The sequence below is a fragment of the Gadus macrocephalus genome, chromosome 9, assembly GCF_031168955.1.
Source record: "Gadus macrocephalus chromosome 9, ASM3116895v1".
Lineage (NCBI taxonomy): Eukaryota > Metazoa > Chordata > Actinopteri > Gadiformes > Gadidae > Gadus > Gadus macrocephalus.
In genome coordinates, this window is record NC_082390.1 from 14,890,906 (window position 1) to 14,912,587 (window position 21,682).

At 43.4% G+C, this 21,682-nt stretch overlaps 1 protein-coding gene across 1 annotated transcript; it reads left to right on the forward strand.

Annotated features, from left to right (window-relative positions):
- Positions 1-603: 603 nt before the first annotated feature.
- Positions 604-10,989, forward strand: cbln1 (cerebellin 1 precursor). The gene is made up of 3 exons (XM_060061022.1): positions 604-1,537; positions 2,463-2,582; positions 10,710-10,989. The coding sequence occupies exons 1-3, from the start codon at positions 1,280-1,282 to the stop codon at positions 10,905-10,907; spliced, it is 576 nt and encodes a 191-aa protein (XP_059917005.1). The 5' UTR covers positions 604-1,279; the 3' UTR covers positions 10,908-10,989.
- The last annotated feature ends 10,693 nt before the right edge of the window (positions 10,990-21,682 follow it).

Sequence of the window (21,682 nt, forward strand, 5' to 3'; positions counted from 1 at the left end):
ACGAGTTAAAACATGTAGTTGTGTTTCGTGTTGTTGTTTTTTGTTGTTTTACCTCGTCTTAGTAAGTTGAGGTTGGCCTTCTGCTTTTTGGATCTGCCTCTGTTGCCTGTTTTGCTCAATTTCTGCTTCTCTTTGGGCTTTCTTCCCACGTGCAGTGGCCATGGTCTGACCATAGTCAACTCTCCTCACAGCCTCTTACTTTGCAAACGTAATTAAGATTGTAATGCTTTCAATAATGAGCATGATGGCGTGAGATGTTACCCATCTCAATGTTCAATCCCTTCGCGTTGTGTTACAATGCGAAATACACCGTCTTGGTCCAGTGGGGGAAATACCTACAACGACTTCAAAAGAACGTCACCAAAGAGAATAGCCAAGGTTGTGTGCGTTTGTGCGCGCGTACGTGCGTGCGCGCGTGAGAGAGAGAGAGAGAGAGAGAGAGAGAGAGAGAGAGAGAGAGAGAGAGAGAGAGAGAGAGAGAGAGAGAGAGAGAGAGAGAGAGAGAGAGAGAGAGAGAGAGAGAGAGAGAGAGAGAGAGAGAGAGAGAGAGAGAGAGAGAGAGAGAGAGAGAGAGAGAGAGAGATGAATTGGAGGCGGGTCGGCGCGCGCTGGTTGGAAAATATCGAAGATGCAGGCAAGCCGATACGGTGATGGGCCCTGTTACGATAGGAGGGGAGGGTCTGCTAAGCAAAAACGAGCGGGGCGGGAACATCTCTTGCTCATGCGTGGGCCGATCATTCCCAGCCCTTTTTTTGTGCTAAACTCCAATATCTCCCATATCAATAATTGAAGCAGCGCGAGAGCAGACGGAGCACTGTGCGCTATGTATTCTCCGGCGCTGCGAATTGGCCAGGGCCCCTCCGCCTCCTGCTCCTCTGCCGCCCGTGTGTGAGAACCGGCCGCTCGTCGCTGACAGCGCTGCACACTTTAAAAGAGTGCAAGAAAAGACAAGAAAAAGTTGCGACCCCGTAAAGTGGGAGGAAAAAGAAAGTGGTGCCGACAAAGCTTTTTCTTCTTTCCAGAACACGGGGAGTACAAAGCGTTCACTTCAACCCACGGAGATACGGCGCACGTCCTCCAAGAGAACTCTTTAATATTTAATCGCTGCTAGATAAGTGACTTCTTCTTTTTCTTCTTCACTGAGTCGCACTGAAAGCAGGAGAAAAAAACAGCAAGGCAGATCTTGGGGAAAAAGTCGAAGAAAAAAACAAGGTTTGAACCCCCCACCACCCCCCCCCACACCAAAAAAAGCAGGTTTAAAGTCGACCCTTCATCCGCGATGTTGACGTTCTGCCTGCTGAGCGCCGTGTGGCTCGTGGCCAGCCCGACCCGCGCGCAGAACGAGACGGAGCCCATCGTCCTGGAGGGGAAGTGCCTGGTGGTGTGCGACTCCAACCCCACCTCGGACCCTACCGGCACGGCGCTGGGCATCTCGGTGCGCTCGGGAAGCGCCAAGGTGGCGTTCTCCGCGGTGAGGAACACCAACCACGAGCCCTCCGAGATGAGCAACAGGACGATGGTCATCTACTTTGATCAGGTAAGGGGGGAAGCTTTCTACTCCTGTTGTATTGTGTATAGTGTTATACTTGTGTTGTGTTGTAGTCTAGTCTGGTCTGTCTGTAAGCAATCTGTGACACGAGACTGGACTTTTGCTGTTTTAAATCGACTAAATGAAGTAATCAATGCATGTAGATTTACCTAAAGATACTTTAGAAATAGGTTTTATTGCAATGAATGACATTTAATATCATTTAACGATGCCATCTGCAATACAACACACAATCTCTAGAGACAAGTGAAGGCGATGCGTCGATAAATCCGGACTGGTTTAGTCTATCCTCTATACTAGGCTGTAAAATATGAAGTAGGATGCATATAATATAGTATAGTAATTGTCATCGCGTAGCCATGAATCGCGTATCGCCTCCCGGGAAGAGGATATGGTTCCCGAGGCTAAAATAGACAATCCGCTACCTATTCCTTGAAACAAGATGTTTGGCATATTACAACTTTTGAGCTGACAATAAAGGATATGGAAAGTGACACCTCTGCAAATAATTTAGTAACAGTAGGTCGCCAGGGTGATATCCTATTAGGGAGTTGTTAAAGGTTAATTTCCTTCAAAGCCCATTCAATTTGCCCATCGTCCTCTTCCAACCCGCCATTAGCTCATCAAATTAGACATGGGCTCCTGACAGGCATAATAAAAATCTAATTCGAAAGATTTACTCAAATGCTTCAGCACCCTATAAAGTTTGCAAGTTCTACAGGAAAAGCAAGAGACAAAATCGAGTTCACTGCCTCGTTTGACAAAATAAAAAAGACACGTTTTGCATACCGTTGACTTATCTCGCTAAAGCCACAATTGGAATATGGCATATGAGCTGATATCGTGGGCCTATGTGGTGGGTCTACTCTGTCATTTGTTGTAAACATCCTTCCTCTGTCGTTTCTCTCTCCAGATCCTCGTAAATGTGGGGAAGAATTTCGACGAGGAGCGGAGTAATTTCATCTCACCACGCAAAGGGATTTACAGTTTTAACTTCCACGTAGTGAAAGTCTACAACCGTCAAACCATACAGGTGTGTGTGTGTGTGTGTGTGTGTGTGTGTGTGTGTGTGTGTGTGTGTGTGTGTGTGTGTGTGTGTGTGTGTGTGTGTGTGTGTGTGTACTGGCGTGTGCGTGCGCATTATGTACAGGAGCGTGTGTGTGGTTTTAGTTAATGCGCATGTGTGTGCGCCCGCTCGTTTATCTAATACACCATGACACAAGTGATGTCTTTGTCAAACTTGACTTATTAGGAGTTATCTGCAAATGACTCGCAAGTAGAAACCATTTCATATGCTCCCCTGGGACAAAACGGAGAGAGTCGGATAGGCAGCCGTCGGCCAGCCGGCAGGCTAAAGGGGAGCGTGCGCAACCAGCGGTGGGGAGGCGCTCCCTTCAGCACCGCGGACAGCGGCACTCAGCGTGGCGCTCCCTTCAGCACCACGGACATAATGGCAATCAGAGGGCGAGCGAGAGCGCCTTTACCAGATGAAAAAAAAAAAAAAAAAAACATGTTCCAATGAAGATTTATCTGCATATCAAGTGCTCGCTTTTCACACGCATGCTTTTTTGCGCCATCCTCCTTTGTAGAAACATTGAAGATGCCAGAGGCGGTCACTTTCATCCTGCAAACAGCATCTGATCATTATGCCTTTACGTGCCATGTTTTTACTTCATGGGCGATGAATGATGAGACTTCAGCCTGTTTTAAACAACAAACACAATATCGTTTTAAAAAGCTTTAATTGCACTGTAGCTTGCACTAATTAAACCGTTGTATAATTAGCTGAAGATCCCCTGGGGCTTTGGCATTGCGTGAAACTACTGAAAGGCATACTCATATTTCTTGGAACTTGAATTAATTAGAATGACAAATAGGCAACAACAAGCGGGTGATATCCGAAGGGGAAACGCCATGTCAAGTTTATAGGCCCAACCCGCCTCAGTGAGTGCAAATTGTCCGCACACATCACTGTTGACTCATGCCATCGGGATAATTAAGTGTCTCATGCAATAGAATATGAGCAACGATCGGAGCATTAGATTGCTAATAATTGCAAACAACTGCGGCACATGAAATCCTAGGTAGAGTGGGAAGAAGGAATTCACAATTAAAGGTTTAATTTCAAACGCTGAAGGCGTGATCTCTGACTGTACAATTTGAGTTAATTGGGAGGATAGAGTAGGGCGACATAAATCAACCTCTCCCTCTTACTCAGTTGAATCATTGAATGAAAAATGAAATCATTCAAAACTCATATATATATATTGAACATACATATATTCCTTAATATAAATAACAGTTATTTACAAACTAACTGATTGAATTCAGAGCCAAAACAAGATGTTGTAATATTTTTCAGCTAAGGCCGTTCTCCAGAGTGTTAAGTAAAACAGGCAAATTAAGGGAAAATGTGCAAAACTGGGTACAGGACTACGTGCTGTGACCATATAAAAGGCTGTGACATAATGAATCGCCGCCAACATTGACTGTTAAATTGAGTCAGGCAACAGTCAGGGTAATTTGGAGCAAGAAATGTTGTCCAACACAAAAGTGAAAAAATAAATGTTGGCATCCTGAAATGTAAAATCTGCAAAACTTTCAAAAAACGGGTGTTGACAGTTGTGAGAACAGAGGAAGAGAATAAACAGCGGACATCAATAAGCAGAGCCGAGGCAGCAGCCAGGGGATGAAGGCCCATTCCTGTTCCATGGGTTTAGAACATCAGAACATTGTGCACTAGAGAACAATATGGAGATCCTTTGGTTAATGTGCTATTATCACATGTCTGAATAGGGTATTCGATTGAAATGATTACGGCACACTCATCGGATGTCCATAATGCTTTCTGAGCACCACTTAACAACTTAAGTGTTGGCCGGATTTCCCTTTCGAAGCAGACACATTCATTTCTGTTTCCAGCCACACATTTTAATTATTATCTGCACCAGCATACTTTGAACAATGGGAAAAGCTACCCTTTTTTCCATTGTTAAATTATAAATTAAAGTAAATAAAGACAAAGGTTGTTTCATATTTATTCAAATGTTAAGTATCTGGTTCAGGATTACACCAAACTGCATGCTTACCCAAACACTATATTGTACACTCCATGATGTTCAGGGAACGGTTTATTTCTCTGTGTTATATTTGGCTCCTGCTGCATCTCTGCCCACATTTGGTTTCCTAAACAATAAAAAAAAAAACGTGAATCTCACTGATGCCATGCCAGCAAAGGTTTTACTTTAAGAACATTTGTGCTATTTCTTAGCCCTACAATCCTTTGTTTTGTCTATTTCAGAGCTGCATAACCGTTCATTATATTCTGATTAAAACCAATCAGACTGCATCAATCCTTACAGTTGATACATTTACCTAATGTTGAACAATCTATTATATCTCACCGCAACTCATACAACTCATGTAACAAGAAGGACACAAGAAGGGAATTTATATATTTTCTGGACATCCTGATTTCAAAAGATTTAACTTTGTTTATAGGTTTTATGGTTTAAAGTCCACTCAAAGGCATTTCTAAGCAATCGTTGAAATATGGTCAGGTATATTCATTTCCCAGTTCTTAAAGCTAATTAAAACATTAAGAGTAGCAGATTGGTTTCACTTAATCTAAATGTATTTGGGAGGAGTAAGCCACAAGCTTGGTCGGAGCTTAGAAACAGTTCAGCTTCGGTTCATAAATTAAAGATGGCACAAAGTGACTGATCACAGAGGGCAGCAGCATCAAATCTTCATGCTATTTTACAATTTTAATTATGTTTTTCGAATTTATGATACCATCAAAAAAGTTATTTCATTAACTCTAGCAGAGTCTGAATAAAGTCAAGAGAAGAAACAGAGTTTTCCATGGAATGAGGTTGATAGGTCCTTCAAAGTTACAAATACACTTTTTGAGCATAACCTGTCTGCAGCATTAGTATCACCTAGAGAAGACGTCTTCTCCAGGGGTGCGGACATAAATACACTGCTTATCTCCAACCAGTATTTTTGGAGCCACATATTTCATTCAGGGGGGGTTGATAAAGTTTCAGAAACATAAATTGTCCCGGATTTCGATTGTGCAGCTATACGTAGAAAGAAAATGATATTGAAAGCTGCAGATTCTTTGCCCCAATTTATTAGGGAAAACATTGTTTGGAATGTCTATATTTCAGCGGGAGTTTAGAACAGACATCCCCCCTGACTATTAAACTGTCCTCCCACCAGCCTGGCCCACGTTTACTAGCTTTACAATTGGACTGAATGGAGTGGAAAACATTGGAAACATGGAACAATGGTTTACTTCTTTGTATTTTGCTTCAATGACATGCCAAGCAGGCGGTGAATTCTGGGGGGCAATATTAAGGGCCAAACCCTGTAAATGGGGTTTACTGTGGTCCGTGTGTCCTTTGATTCAAGGACAATTTATACTCAGTTTGTATATCTTTCCATATTCTGCTATTTTGTTTTCACATTTTAGCTTAAAGGAGACCCAAGACCCTGACCTAGCCATTAAAAAATACTATTTCTTTTTTTCTGTTTCGATTAGCGGATCACAGGTGTGTTGCATTGGCGCTTAATCAGCAGGTGACCAAGTAACTCTTTAATTCAATAGGAGGTTATGCATGCACAGCATGTGTGTAACCTAAAGAAGGGGTCCTCTAATGCTAACTAATCTACAAGTGGTGTTGGGGCTCGGTTCTCCTCTACAGGGCCCCTATTTAACCACAAGGTCTGAGTGTGATCAGCCATTACAAGCAGTTTCAAAATATGCCCACCTAAATGTACGATGGATAGACAAGCTTACCAAGGGCAATAGTCCACTGTGTCGAGCTAAACTATCATTCAATGCTATTGTAGCCTCCTTAGATCCTCTCTAGGCGTACTTGAAAACCTGGCTCATCAATTGATCAGTGCCCAAACAGTTGAACCATATTTAATGTGGTTATCTGGAAAATGCTTCTGTTGTATCGCAAACTGTATGCAAGTCTCGGTTGCTAATATATAATCTCAGTTGTTATACTAATCTTTGAGAATTGTTGGAAGTCTGATAGTCATGATAAGTCATGGTAAAAGGCTAAATCATATCATGTTTTTTGTATTCTCAGAGGCCTGATGGCAACCGTACAGAGGCGTGTGTGTGTGTGTGTGTGTGTGTGTGTGTGTGTGTGTGTGTGTGTGTGTGTGTGTGTGTGTGTGTGTGTGTGTGTGTGTGTGTGTGTGTGTGTGTGTGTGTGTGTGTGTGTAGGTGGGCTTCATGGGCTGGTGTGCTTGGGGATTCCTTTACCGGTACAGGGATGGAACAGTGATAAAAGGGCTTCCCACCCTCTCCACACTTTTCAAATGGGATGATGCACACACACACACACACACACACACACACACACACACACACACACACACACACACACACACACACACACACACACACACACACACACACACACACACACACACACACACACACACACACACAAAAACATAAAACTAACTATAAGCATGATTTAATCTCCGTTCCATTATGTTTGGGTGAATGTATGAAACCGATTAAGAAAAAATCGAACACGCGTCTATCTAGACATACACAAGAAGGTGGCCTTGCACACTTTAAAGTGTAAGCGTGCATTCAGTTTTTGACTGTATATATGTACCATGCACTATATTGATCCAATCGAGGGTTGGCTTCTATTTTAGGAACAGTGTTTAGATACTGTGGTGCTGTACAGCCAGATGTTGATGAGCACAAAGAAGAAAGATGATGACAGTATATTAAATCAGCCCGTAGGTGAAACTGACATCCCACGATATGTGTGGGATGGGTTATATATAAAGTTGAGATCCTTTAAGGCCACCCTTCCTATCCAAACCAGTTGTGTGAGTGGGTGTCCCATTGCACTAGGAAGTTGAATATTTTGCATCTTTAAAGATGTGCAGAAGAAACCATTTGGGATGAGAAGTTAGTGATAATCATTACTATAAGTACTGTAATATAGACTTCCACAACCTGCATAAATATATCTTGTGTTTTTATTTGTGCTAAGTGTTGTATATTTTGTATATGTTATGCAGTGTATTATGTAAAAAAGGGTTGTCACCATAGTGTTTGTTCTGTGTGCCTCAATCACATTGGAAACCAGACCACGTGTGTTGATAGCACATTGTTCTCCAAATCCGATCTCTCAAATGATTCTATGCAGGGTGTTTAATATCCCCCTGTGTCTGACCAGGGATGATTTAAAGCTGTTTTTCCATAAAACTAATTTCTTCCAACGCTTCATCAAGCAAAACTATCAGCAAAACATTCCCAATCATCATTAATTTCAGAGCTGCAAAAAAAATAATACTGTGATAGAAAAATCTCAGCCAACCCAGAAATAAAACTTTCGCAAATGTCCTCAAAGCCAGCAGTCAGACGCACCATTGTGTCTTTGTCAACTGTTCTTCCAACTTATGGTTTAAAGAAGCAGTGAGAGACAGCCCAACAGATGGATGAAGAGAGAGAGCGAGAGAGAGTGTGAGAGATTGACGAGAGATCTAAGGAGAGAGAGAGAGAGAGAGAGAGAGAGAGAGAGAGAGTGAGACAAAGAGAGAGAGAAAGAGACAAAGAGAAACATGTAGGTCATCAAGATATGTGTATTATTGTGCTGTCAGGCCGGTCATTGGGATGGGAGATGATGACGTAATGAGGGGGTGTCACGGTGGCGTTGGCCTTAAGTGCCTCAACCACATATTGGGAGGCCTTCGTTCAGCCATTTAAAGACCACTTCCGGTTAAATGGTACTTATACATTAACGTATGCAGATTTATGCACACACACACACACACACACACACACACACACACACACACACACACACACACACACACACACACACACACACACACACACACACACACACACACACACACACACACACACATACACACACACACACACACACACACACACACACACACATAATTAAATACAAAGATGTATGCGTTCAACCTCACACACACATCTTTGTGTGCGTGTGTGATCTTTCCAAAAAAGCCTCTGTCACTACTTTATTAGACCCATACATCACGGCCATGTATAGCTGTCTGGAAAACAGAGTGTGTATGTGTGTGGGGAAAGTCAGAAACAGAGGGTGTGTGTGAGAGAGAGGCCTAGAAAGAGAGGGGGAGAGAGATAATGAATAAATAAAGTCAAGGCAGTCTCTCAGTCACTTTGTGACTGAGAGAGCATCTGCAGGGTTGCGTCCCTGTGTGTGTGTGTGAACGTGTGTGTGTGTGTGTGTGTGTGTGTGTGAACATGTGTGTGTGTGTGTGTGTGTGAACATGTGTGTGTGTGTGTGTGTGTGTGGGGGGGGGGGGGTAGGGGGATGTGTTTTCCCAAAAGCCTCACGTTGATGTAGTGTAGCTGACCCTCCTTTGTCTCCTGTCTCTCTGTTTCGGGGGAGTTACACGCACACTGCACAGAGACAATTGCTCTCAGTCTGTCTGTCCCCCTGTCTCCTGGCACTCCACTACAGACTACAGGGATCAATATCTTTGCTCTTTTTTAATCACTGTTTTGTTCACCTTATTTTCTATTATTTTCACTTTCTTATCTCCTCTGCCCTTGCTTTACCTGTGAACTTAACTCACGTCTTTTAATTGTTCTTTCTTGCTTTCTTCCTTTTTGCTACCCTGTCATTGGCACATGGTCATGCCCACTGGCCCCAGGGTTAATTGGGCTAAATTGAAGCGAAGCGGTACATACATTGTCCTTTTTAGCCGCCCGCCGTGTCCGTCAGACAGCAGAGCTGGATAATGGATCATCAGTGGATCTTTGTGTCAAAGTATGTGGCCTCGCTGAACAGGTTAGCGCTGATTGCGCTCCAGGAATATGTGAAGTAGTCATGCGTGACTTTCACCGGGAGCCATCAGGTTAGCCTAGTAATGGGGGGGTTGGTATTCTCCTGGCTGGGCTGGTGGAACTGCCCCGGCAGTTTGACAGGTAGAGTGGCGTCCGTTGATGTTTTAAGTATCTGACTCAAAGTGTTGAGATGGTTACTTGATTTTTTTGCAGTTCGGATGAAGAAGACAGCAGGTTCTTCCTATTAACAGTGTGTGTGTGTGTGTGTGTGTGTGTGTGTGTGTGTGTGTGTGTGTGTGTGTGTGTGTGTGTGTGTGTGTGTGTGTGTGTGTGTGTGTGTGTGTGTGTGTGTGTGTGTGTGTGTGTGTGTGTGTGTGTGTGTGTGTTTGCGTTCGGGCATAATCCATGCTGCGTTTGCCCACATCTTTTGCTTTGCTTTTTTGCATGCTAATCCAGATGCATTTTTTTCTTCAACTCTGCCAAAATACCTGCCGAATTGTAGTTTGAATGGGCAAGTCTACTAATTATCCTTGTCTTAATCAATCCACAACGGGGACCTCACTTGATTGAATACAAGGTCATGATGGCAGAGGTTTTGTTTATAGTGCTGCTGAAGAAAAATTCTGGTTTACTCATGTATCTTTCTATTTACATTGTGTGTCATGTTTAGCTTCCACAAGACCAAATTGTCAAGGGATGCGATTAATTAATTCATCTAAATAACATCTAACTAGCATTTGGGTGATAGTGTCAGGTAGAAACAGTGATACGTCTCTCAGGAATAGGTTGATGAGAATATATTTGTCAGGTAAAGAGCCTTATCCTACTGAAAGTTCAATAAATGATTGCATTTGATTTGAATTGGAAACATATTCTGTGATTTAAGGCTACACTGCTGGTTTCACATATTTGACATGTCACAGTATTGTGACTCATTGAATATAATTACTCATAGACATACTGTACTGTTTGATACGTCAACCTTGCCCTTATATCAACGAGGCCAAGACAACCCTGTAAACGAAAACGAAAATGTGGGCGCAGTGTTTTTTCTGGATTAAAAGCAGCGTTTTCTCACCTTTACATTCCTCAACCGATCTCAATGAGTTGTTTTAATTCTCGGGTCATCTACATTGGGTACAAAAACATGTGTCCAAAAATAGATATTCCATAGTAAATACTTGACTTGTATTTGTTCACAGGCCGGTCTTGGCCTCTCCAATATGGCGGCTACATTGGCCTATGATTCAAAGGCCAACGCGGCGCCTATGTGTACATGTCTATAAAGTGACTGACTTGGTACCTCCTTGTCGCTCTCCCAAGGTGAGCCTGATGCACAACGGCTGGCCGGTGATCTCAGCGTTTGCGGGCGACCAGGACGTGACGCGCGAGGCGGCCAGCAACGGGGTTCTGATTCAGATGGAGAAGGGCGACCGGGCCTACCTCAAGCTGGAGCGGGGAAACCTGATGGGGGGCTGGAAGTACTCCACCTTCTCCGGCTTCCTGGTGTTTCCAGTGTAGAGGAGCCGGGCTGGGGGACGGGAGACGGGAGAAGGAGAGAGGAGCGCACACAAAACACGGGGGGAGGAGGAGGAGGAGGTGGTGGTGGAGGAGGAGGAGGAGGTGGTGGTGGAGGAGGAGGAGGAGGTGGTGGAGGAGGAGGAGGAGGAGCATCTGGCAGGAATCATGGAAAGGACACTGATGAAAAGGGGCCAAGAAGAAGAAGGAGAAGAAATGGGAAGGAGAATAAAGATGGAGGTGAAAGGGTGAGGCAGGAGGACAGGAGGAGAAGAGTCCATGATGAATACAGACTTCTACTCTGGCCATTGAGGAGGGAAGGAGGATGACAAATGTGTGCGAGCCAACCGATATTAAATGAAAGAGAGAGCATTAGGGAGCGGCTAGTATTAGTTTTCGCAGCTTCCTCACTTTCTTTCCTCCTTCCTTCATTCCTTCCATCCATCCATCCATCCATCCATCCATCCATCCATCCATCCATCCATCCATCCATCCATCCATCCATCCATCCATCCATCCATCCATCCATCCATCCATCCATCCATCCATCCATCCATCCATCCATCCATCCTTCCTTCCTTCCTTCCTTCCTTCCCCCACCTCCCCTTCAATTCTCCATCTACTGCTCAGTGGCTTGGCTGCAGCTTTGGACAGCCAAAACTTTTTTTATTCTGTGCCGGAAAAAAAAGCAAGTGATTATGTATGTGTTCCACAGTGTTCTTAAGGCCAAGTGTACTCCCTTATCGCTCTACAACCGCCAGTCAGCCATTCCATTCATGTATCACAGACGTCCATGTATCAAAGCCACCCATGTGTCCCAGCCATCCGTGTATCTCAGCATAAGCTTTGAAGAATGTTTCTCTGTCACCTCTCTTGTTGAACTGCTGCTTACCCACCATCCCGCCATCTTACTCTCCCTGTTGATATAGATCGTAGTCATTCAAAATCATTGCCCAGTAGACAACAGATTTTCAGGTCAGACTTTTGACCGGAAATTGCACCTGAATTTCTACCAAGGGAAACATGCCGAACTGATCATCTAAATCTAAGTCCATTGATTGATTTATTTCCTATTTTACTTTCATCCTTTCTGTGATTACATGTCTTCCTTGGTTAGATATAGATTTATATTTCCAGCCCCTTATGTCAGACCTAGCCTTTCCACCCAGACCTCCCTGTCTCTACCTCCTCCCATGTGTTTGTATTCTTGTTGTTACCCACTGTAGGAATGACTATTAAAAATGAATACTGTTTGCCATGAAACGATTTGCATAAATGTGCTAACGCTGCTGCTTTTAGTAGCACTAGCATTTTAGCTAGAATTGAGAAATATCTGTCTTTATGTATCTGTTAGTATTCAAAAGTGTTAGTCTTTATATGCAACCACACCCATGCATACAACCAAATTTGTCAGGAAAATCATCAAGAGAAAGTTTGTAAGCCTTTAACACATTTTTCTCACACCAGTTCAGCTTTTGCCTAAACAGTGTATCATCTTCTGTCAAGACTGATACTATGTGAGAGAGCTGTCAACAAAGCATTACTTGGCATGTTTGGACAATTTTATCTTATTTTGTCAAACTGTAGAGCATTTTTAAGGAAGTATTTAAGCTGGTATGACAAAGTTGTTGATTTATTTCATTTCTTAATTTGTTTTTTTTCATTTCCAGGGAACTCTGAGATTGCAGGGCACTTGACTTTAGTGTTTGGTTCTCGTCAGTCTCTTATGTATTTCTGTCCTATCCCGTAAACTCCTCAATCCACACCATTTGTGTCCATTCATATCTTAACATATCTTAACACTATCTCTCTCTCTCTCTCTCTCTCTCTCTCTCTCTCTCTCTCTCTCTCTCTCTCTCTCTCTCTCTCTCTCTCTCTCTCTCTCTCTCTCTCTCTCTCTCTCTCTCTCTCTCTCTCTCTCTCTCTCTCTCTCTCCTTCTTTTACATTTTTGTTATCCAGATGTTCAGGTCCCTCTTGTCTTTATCTAGTCTCTACCCCCGAACATCTATCTTCTCCAAATGCTGCTGTTCCTGCCCCTCCCCCGGTCTTACCCCCCCTCACCTCGCCCCCCTCACCTCGCCTCCCTCACCTCGCCCCCCTCACCTCGCCCCCCTCTCAGCCCCCTTCAGTTGCTTTATTCAACTGTCTGCGTTTTTGATGCCGAGACCAACATGTCAACTGCGAGCTCTCTTATCATATGATTAGATATATGCATATATTTACAATTATATATCTGATATATATATATATATATATATATATATATATATATATATATATATATATATATATATATATATATATATATATTTATATATATATATAAATTATACAAATATGTTGAAATCGACCCAGCTGTTTCTACTCTACTGGTACTATGATGATAATGTTATTGAGGATAATAATGCTTACAAAACTGAATCTGGTTGATGACTATAACATCTGTGTTTCCATATTTTAATGTTATATGAAAGAAAAAAATACTACTCTTAAAGGAAACCTACTAGTGATTGTGTGTGGAAAATCTGAGGCTGCCAATTCTTCTCTTATGATTATAAATCATGCTTCTTGTTGTTTTGTATTGGGTTAAACCAAGTAGTGGCAAAAAGATTTAAAAACAAAACCTTACCCAAGGAAAAGGCTGAAAATACAAATTTTATTAAATATTATTATAAACTTGACTGTAAGATATGTGTGAATATTGACAATGACAACAACTTTTTGATTTACCATTCAATCAAATCAATTTATCTACAGTTTTCCTTTTTTTATTTGCTTTGAAGAAACCAATAAAATTAAAATGGTACTTTTATTTTTCTTAAACCTACTTTGATGCCTGGCCTTGCAGTTTATTTTGGAAATGGTCCAACAGTGAAGTGTAATACACGGTCTATTTCAAGCCTAAGTCTATTTTAACACGTCTTCATCACCCTCCCACACACACAAACAGACACACACGTGCACACACACACACACACACACACACTTCTCAACATATATGACCCAATCACTGCACTTGGTTTAGTTTTCTCTTCTTCCTGTTTGAAATTATGTGTCTTGCTTTCTTTATCCTTCTGCTTGAGTCATTATTTTTACTGCTCACATTACATCACACTTTCATTTTTGTTTTCTACTATTTCTACATCAACTTTCACACTAACATTTCACTACCATCTCACTACCTTCTTACTACCTGCTCAGCCCTTAGTTTGTTTCCATCTTGGCATCTCTCCCCTTCCTCACATTCTCCCACTTGTTTTTTACTCATCCCTCCTTTTGTCTCTCCACTCAGATGGTTTTTAAGGTTTCATGCTTTTGTGTTTTCTTTTGTTTCTTTTTTTTTCCTTTGTCCTGACTCTAATGAGCTCCAGGGGGAAAATGAGTGCCGGGATAATAAGCAAACACATCAACATTAACTCCCCCCCCTCTCCCGCCGCCTCACAAAAACACACACACACACACACACACACGCGCATTTCTCTCCCCGCCCCGCCCCCCGCCCTGTGTAGTCCTTGTCTCCTCTGCCTGTCTTGATTCTGACTGATAGTCCTCCATCTTGATTCCTTTATGTTTCCCCCCTCGTCTACAACAGACCTGGCTATGGGTAAGCTGCGTGGATTGGGATTTATTTGTATTTTCTTTCCCTCATACTGTCCCCCCCCCCCCCCCCATTTATCTGCATAACCGTTATCTCGTCTCCTCTGTCTGAGAAGGCTCACATGATTTAAGGCCATTTTTGTTTTTCTGGTTGCAGTATATTATTATCATTATTATACTTAGCATTAGTTTGATTATAATGATTGTCTACAGGATTAATTCATGCTAACATTGTTGACCCCAGAGAGCGTTCACATTCATATGATAGCGTTCACGTTCACGTTCACATGATAATGCATGAAGGTCGCAGATCTCAACCAATCGAAAAACTATGAGAAGGGCTCAGAAAATAGAACCTCGCTTAGACTTTACTTGCTGACACTTGCAATCAAATAGGGTGCGGACTGGTCCAGGAAATGTGTTTGTGCATATGCGGGTGAATATGTGTGTGTATGCATGCGTGCACGCATGTGTGCGTGTTTAACATGTTTGAGTGTGTATGTGTGTTTGTGTGAGTGTGTGTGTGTTTATGTGTGTGGGTGCCTCTGTGGGTGGGTATTTTACACGTGTGTGAGTGCATACGTGTGTGTGTGTGTGTGTGTGTGTGTGTGTGTGTGTGTGTGTGTGTGTGTGTGTGTGTGTGTGTGTGTGTGTGTGTGTCTGTCTGTATGTATGCGTCTGGTGAGCGAGTGTGAGTTTCCACCGCCCCCAGAGGGGCCTGGTCCATCCTAAACCTTGTCCTCCAGCTGTAATGGGATTGTGGCGGAGAGAGTGAGCCATAATTGCCCCAGGTCACTGCATAGTGTAAGCATATGCAGTGCAAGCAATGTGTTGGGCTGGGGCGGGGTTGGTGCTGCCAGCTCCAACCAAGATCCCCCTTCTTCTCTTCTACCCTCCGGGGCTTCCGTACCTCGTGTGTCTCGGTACCTGTGTCCTTCGACCCGGTCCCCTGCGGCTCCTACTTTCATCCTTTACCTCAGCGTCGTCCCGCTTGGTCTACGCCTTTCGTTTTTTTAACATGTTTATTATTTCATATATCCTTCCATTTGAATGAAGTCACGTCACCCCACCTCTTCTCTTCATCCCCCCTCCCCCCTGGCTCCTCCCCCCTGGCTCCTCCCCCCTGGCTCCTCCCCCCTGGCTCCTCCCCCCTGGCTCCTCCCCAGCTCCTCTCCTCTTGGTTCAATGTCAACAAAGAGCTGACAGTTGAGTCTGACGCGGCATTATACAGTACTCTCAGCTCTATGGAAATGCACCCACACTTGTTTATGCTTGTTTATGTGCTCCTAAACACACACACACACACACACACACACACACACACACACACACACACACACACACACACACACACACACACACACACACACATAAAACACAAACATAAAACACACACATATACCCACACACAAACACACACACGTTCCTGCCTTCCATTCTCCTCTCAAGCCAGATGGGCAGACGGGCGGATAGATAGACAGCCAGCTGGAAAAGAATAAACAGACAGTGAGTGAGACTGGCAAGTAGACACAGTCAGGAGCGCTTCTCCCGCATGCTCCAACTGAGCTCACTCAAACACACACATGCACACGCACACACACACACACACACACACACACACACACACACACACACACACACACACACACACACAACACCCCCACACCCCCCCCACACACCCCCCCCCCCCCCCACACACACACACACACACACACACACACACACACACACACACACACACACATATACAAACACACACACAAACACACACACACACACACACACACATACACTCACGCACAAACACACATGCACATACACACACATACACACACACACACACACACACACACACACACACACACATATTACGGCATATTTACATCAGAGACCACCCGGACTGTTAGATAAATAGACAAACACAGAGCAACACAATTATCACCAGATCCAACAAGCAATCGGAGCAAAGAGTGATCCATTTAGCCGTTGGGATGATCAAGTTCATGACAAGAACTATATTACAATTTGGACTGTGAATATATATATATATTTTTTAATATTAAAGCAAACTAAAAACTCATTCCTGCCACACACTCACACACACACATGCAAGCACACACACACACATACACACACACACACACACACACACACACACACACACACACACACACACACACACACACACACACACACACACACACACACACACAGACATGAACACACACATACACACAAACACACACACGCAATCACACACACACACATACACTGCTAATCTCAAAGATATTTTATGGAAATCGATGTCTGTTATGTCTATCTATCGCCGAATGAAGTATCACAATACTCAATGAGCCTTTCGCCCACTGTAGACAACCGTTGCATTTGAAGTAGTATGAATGCTACGAAAATAACCGCTAATCGCTCCTGAGAAAGAAACAGAAATCTTTGAGAGTGCCAATTGAATTACAAAATTGAAAAACATCCTGATTGTCAATAAGTGGGACATTGATGTGGTTCTCGAGCACTACTGGAATCTGTGAGTCACTGTCATTTGAATGTATCTCACTCCACCATATTCAGAACCACCATCAGTCACATACTCATATTACATGCTGCCACATATAAGCACACCAGTTCCTACGATCTTACTGACACACACATAAGCGCACAGACACACACACACACACACACACACACACACACACGCACACACACACACGCACACACACACACACACACACACACACACACACACACACACACACACACACACACACACACACACACACACACACACACACACACACACACACACACACACACACACACACGACATGGTGTCAGCTGGTACAGTGTAAGATTGTTCCTTGTCACAAGCTGTGTTGACTTTGTGGAATGAGTTGAGGTGATGTGGGAGTGGGAGAACACAGGCTCAGAGCGCTGAGATATTATTGTCAAACTTCCAGACATATGTTGTTCTTTCTTCACGCTTTCATCTATCCCTTCTCAAATGTCAGAGTGTCAAAGGCAAATTGAAAAGACAATTACTCTGACAGATACACGCACATGGCACAAAATGCCTGTCATATTTTTACAAACATGAAAGAAAGATTCAAAATAAGGAAGGAAAATACTCCTATTTCAAGAGATTCTACGAAGGGTATCAATCATGCAGTGACCACTAAACCTTTGTGTAGTATCAAGTATTTTTGTTTAGATAATATACATTCCATCTACATTATTTATTATCTAACATTTGGACCTAACAGACCCCAGTCATACAGCTGGCATAATGGAGAGGGGGGGGGGGGGTCCACGGTTAAATGGCTGTCTTACAACTTGAGTTTTGACAGCTCTCTGATTGCATCCTGAATTCAGAGTTGCCCGACATCTGTCTGTAAACAACTGCCAGTCCCCCTGTCTGTCGGACCTGACATCCATCTCAGCAGACGAACTGACCAGGCATGAAGGCACGCACTACGGGAGAGAATCAGTGAAGACATTGGCTGTATCTGGGTGTGCCTACGCCCTTGTGTGTAAAGGGAAAGAAGGGTGGAGCAGTCAAGCTATAGCGTTGTTGATAATATGTTGGGACAGCTATAACCAAATGTGACCTTCTTCTTCTTCTATCATGAGGAAACAGACCAGCCATGACCCCAGAATTAAGTTACACCACAATCCCCACTGCAGATTTCATGACGCAACCCTATTGTGAACTGTATTCGTGGTTTGGAGAGGGTTTTAGAAGAGTGTTTGTTTATGTTACAGTCTATGGTTAAGACCCAGTGATACACATTATTTTATCACGCGATAAAGTACTAGGTCCCAGCAGACCGGCCTTGTGCCCTTGTTGCTTCAGAGTAGAGCTGATGTTAATTCACGCTATGTTTTGTTTTGATTCATGGCTAATGGGATGGTGTTTGAAAGAAGGTGGAGGTAATTGGGTGATTTGGCCACAACCACATTTGAGTTATATTTGGAGGAACACACCCCAAGATGTGTGTCATGGGGAGTGAGATGGGAAATACGAAAAGCAACTACAAACTGTGTTCAAGTAAGGACATTTGAAGTCAATTTTCTGTACTCTTTTTGGATCTTTGTTTGCACGTTTCCCTTAATGGATATTTTGTGTTCCTGCAGTGGATTAATGGACTTCTAAAGCTTAATCCTGGACAATTGGTGTGGTAGGAGCTGCGGTCTTTAAGTCAGTATGTTCCCTACCTTTTTCCTGATTAATTGGGAATGTTTGTCTTTGCCTTCAATGGACGTCGAGGAACAGTGACATGAACTGTTTTGTTTACTTAATCCCAAACCAAGTATAGCTATAGTTATCTTTCTTAAGATTTATTAGAAAGGACTGTTGTAATACTTCAGTCTCCAAATTCTAAATGAGCACCAGCAGTTTTTTATCCAACCCATCCTTGTGTGACCAAACATATAGGATCCAACCCAAACCGATTGGTCTATGCTCTACCTCATCCCTGTTCTCTCTCTGTTTTCTAAAAAAAATCGTTATCTCTCTCCCTCCCTAGGCCTTGTTCTTTCATCTCCCTTTGCTCTGGTGAATACTAAAGTAAAAATTTTAACGTACCGCATGGTAGAGTGGGAAATGGAAATGAAATCACATTACAGATAGAGAGAGAGAGAGAGAGAGAGAGAGAGAGAGAGAGAGAGAGAGAGAGAGAGAGAGAGAGAGAGAGAGAGAGAGAGCCTTAATTGGTGATGAGGGAACAGGATGACGAGGACATCTGGACAACAGAGTTCAGAGGAGGGATCAGGAGGAGAGAGGTGGTATAGCCGACTAAACCATATCAGAGGGTGAAATCTGGGACAGTGGGTGTGGATGAAGTGAAGAGGGGGATGGAGAGGAGACGAAGGTTCTGGGTGTACCATGCCCAACGAATGCGTTTTGTGGCGGCTGGCAGGTGTGTCGCTTGGACGAGTGCCCGGCTTGCTCGGCCGACTGCGGAGTGGTCGAGAGACAAGAGTCAGAGGAATAGATGAATAAAGAGTGTGTGTGTGTGTGTGTGTGCGTGTGCTTCTGTGCGTGGGATCAGAGAGGAGTAGATAAGAGGTATGGCGTGATTGACTGTGATGCACCCTGGGGCAGACGGAGCCTCGGTAGACACAACCAAACGAGCATGAGAGAGTGGAATGCAGGGAGAGAACCAGATGAATACAGAGAAGCAGTCAATTAAACTCTGTGTGTGTACGTGTGTATTCATGTGTGCGTGGGTCAAATAGGTGCCATATGGCACCTCTTAAGGAGCTGGGGCCTAAACTGATGATGGATAGAGGCAGAACCTGCATCTCTGTACATGCACTATCTACTCGCTGAGATGGGCCCACACCAACATGTATTACTGACAGCCCACCGCAGCAGTCACTGGGGGTTCACTGATGATCGCCACGCTGTTTGAGTCAACCTACCTGGCTAAGCATTACCATTCAAATGTAAAATGTTTGGAAGAACATTCCTTGGGACTTGAACAGGAATAGCCGTGCATAATCCAACCAGTCTGTTGAAGAGATTTTGGCGAAACGTGCTTACATTTTCGACTTCAAGCAATTCAAATCTATTCTTTCCAAATAAAATCTATTTCAGGTGATTCAATATATGTGACCATTGCTGATGCTCTGTGGTTTAAAGTTTTCTCATGCAATTGTTTTAAAATAGGCATGGTAGTACTTTTTAGCACTTTTTCTGGCAAAGGACTTACTTAGTTAATAGGCATATAGTGTGTCCAGAATGCTTTATATTCTGGATAAAATTCAGTTTTGCTCTCTCTCTCTCTCTCTCTCTCTCTCTCTCTCTCTCTCTCTCTCTCTCTCTCTCTCTCTCTCTCTCTCTCACTCTCTCATATGATGATGGGTGTGGTCTCAAATAATTGTGTGTGTGCTTGCCTCAAGTTGGTCTTTAAATCTTCCATAACTGCTGATCCATGAATAGCCTAGCAAGCTCCTTCGCCACATGTCCTGTCATTGAGTGCCTAATTGGCAAAAACATAGACATTGTTGCTGTGCACACACACAGAGAGATAAATAAGTACACACACGCTTACACGCGCACTCACACACGTAGGGAAACACAAATACGGGAAAGGAAAGAAAACACAATTAGAGTAGAAAAATGTCAGGTCTACTTCATAGTGTGCAGACTTCTCAGGTGGCCCTCTACATTCACTGTGCTGGGAATGGGAATTAGCGGTCCCAGGAAATGATGTGGTGCTGGGAGAGGTGGCCCCTGGTCCCCATGCTTCACAAAAAAGGGGCTTTTTAAAACGAATAAGAAAGATAAGAACCTTCTTGACATTTGCCGAAAAAAAAAAAGTGAGGCTTGAATTAAACTGCACTGAATGAGATGACAATAAAGTGACGGCAATAAAGTGTTTTTTTGTTTGCGCGCAAAACAAGCCAGAACTTCTCCAACCATAATGGATAAATTAGAATTGCGATGTGTCAGTTTGGTAATTTGTCTTTATAACTATATATTTGGTGATGTGAAAGTGTTTCCATCCCCACCAATTAACATGATGATGTGTAGCATAACAGTGTGTCAATAAATGTGATCCCAAAACAAATAACTATCACTCTGGAATAGTATGCATGTGACATAATTAGTGGGTGATTTGTAATTCCCTAAATCTCGAGACACAAAATGTCTGGAGAGTAAAAATAGATTAATTGAGATTATGAGAGTGCTGTATTAACACAGATTTCTGCTGATTATATCGTCATCCCTTTGCCCCGATGTATTAAAAATAAATAAATAAATAGGCTCACTGAGCATATTGTTTCTTCACATCGTTTTTGAGCTGAGCTAGCTTCTTCCTTCGCTCTCGTATCCCCCTCCCTGCCCCCCCTCCTTCCTTCCTGTGACTGAGTATCATAGCCAATTTTACAGTAAATTACTCCTTAAACAAGCCTGATAGAGACAGGCTCAGCAGTCTGGCACCAAGCCGGCACGTGTAAACATGATTATGGGGAGGAAGTGGGTCCGTATTTTACAGCTCACAATGACAACCAATTAAGGCCAGCAGCTTGGTGGCTAATTCTTCAAATGCAATATGTGCACAAAATAGGGAGGGGGGGGGGGGGGGGGGGGGTAAAAGAGGCTAACGGAGGGGGGGAGGGTTGATAGGAGGAGAGGAGGAGGGGAGAGCACCAATTAAAGAGG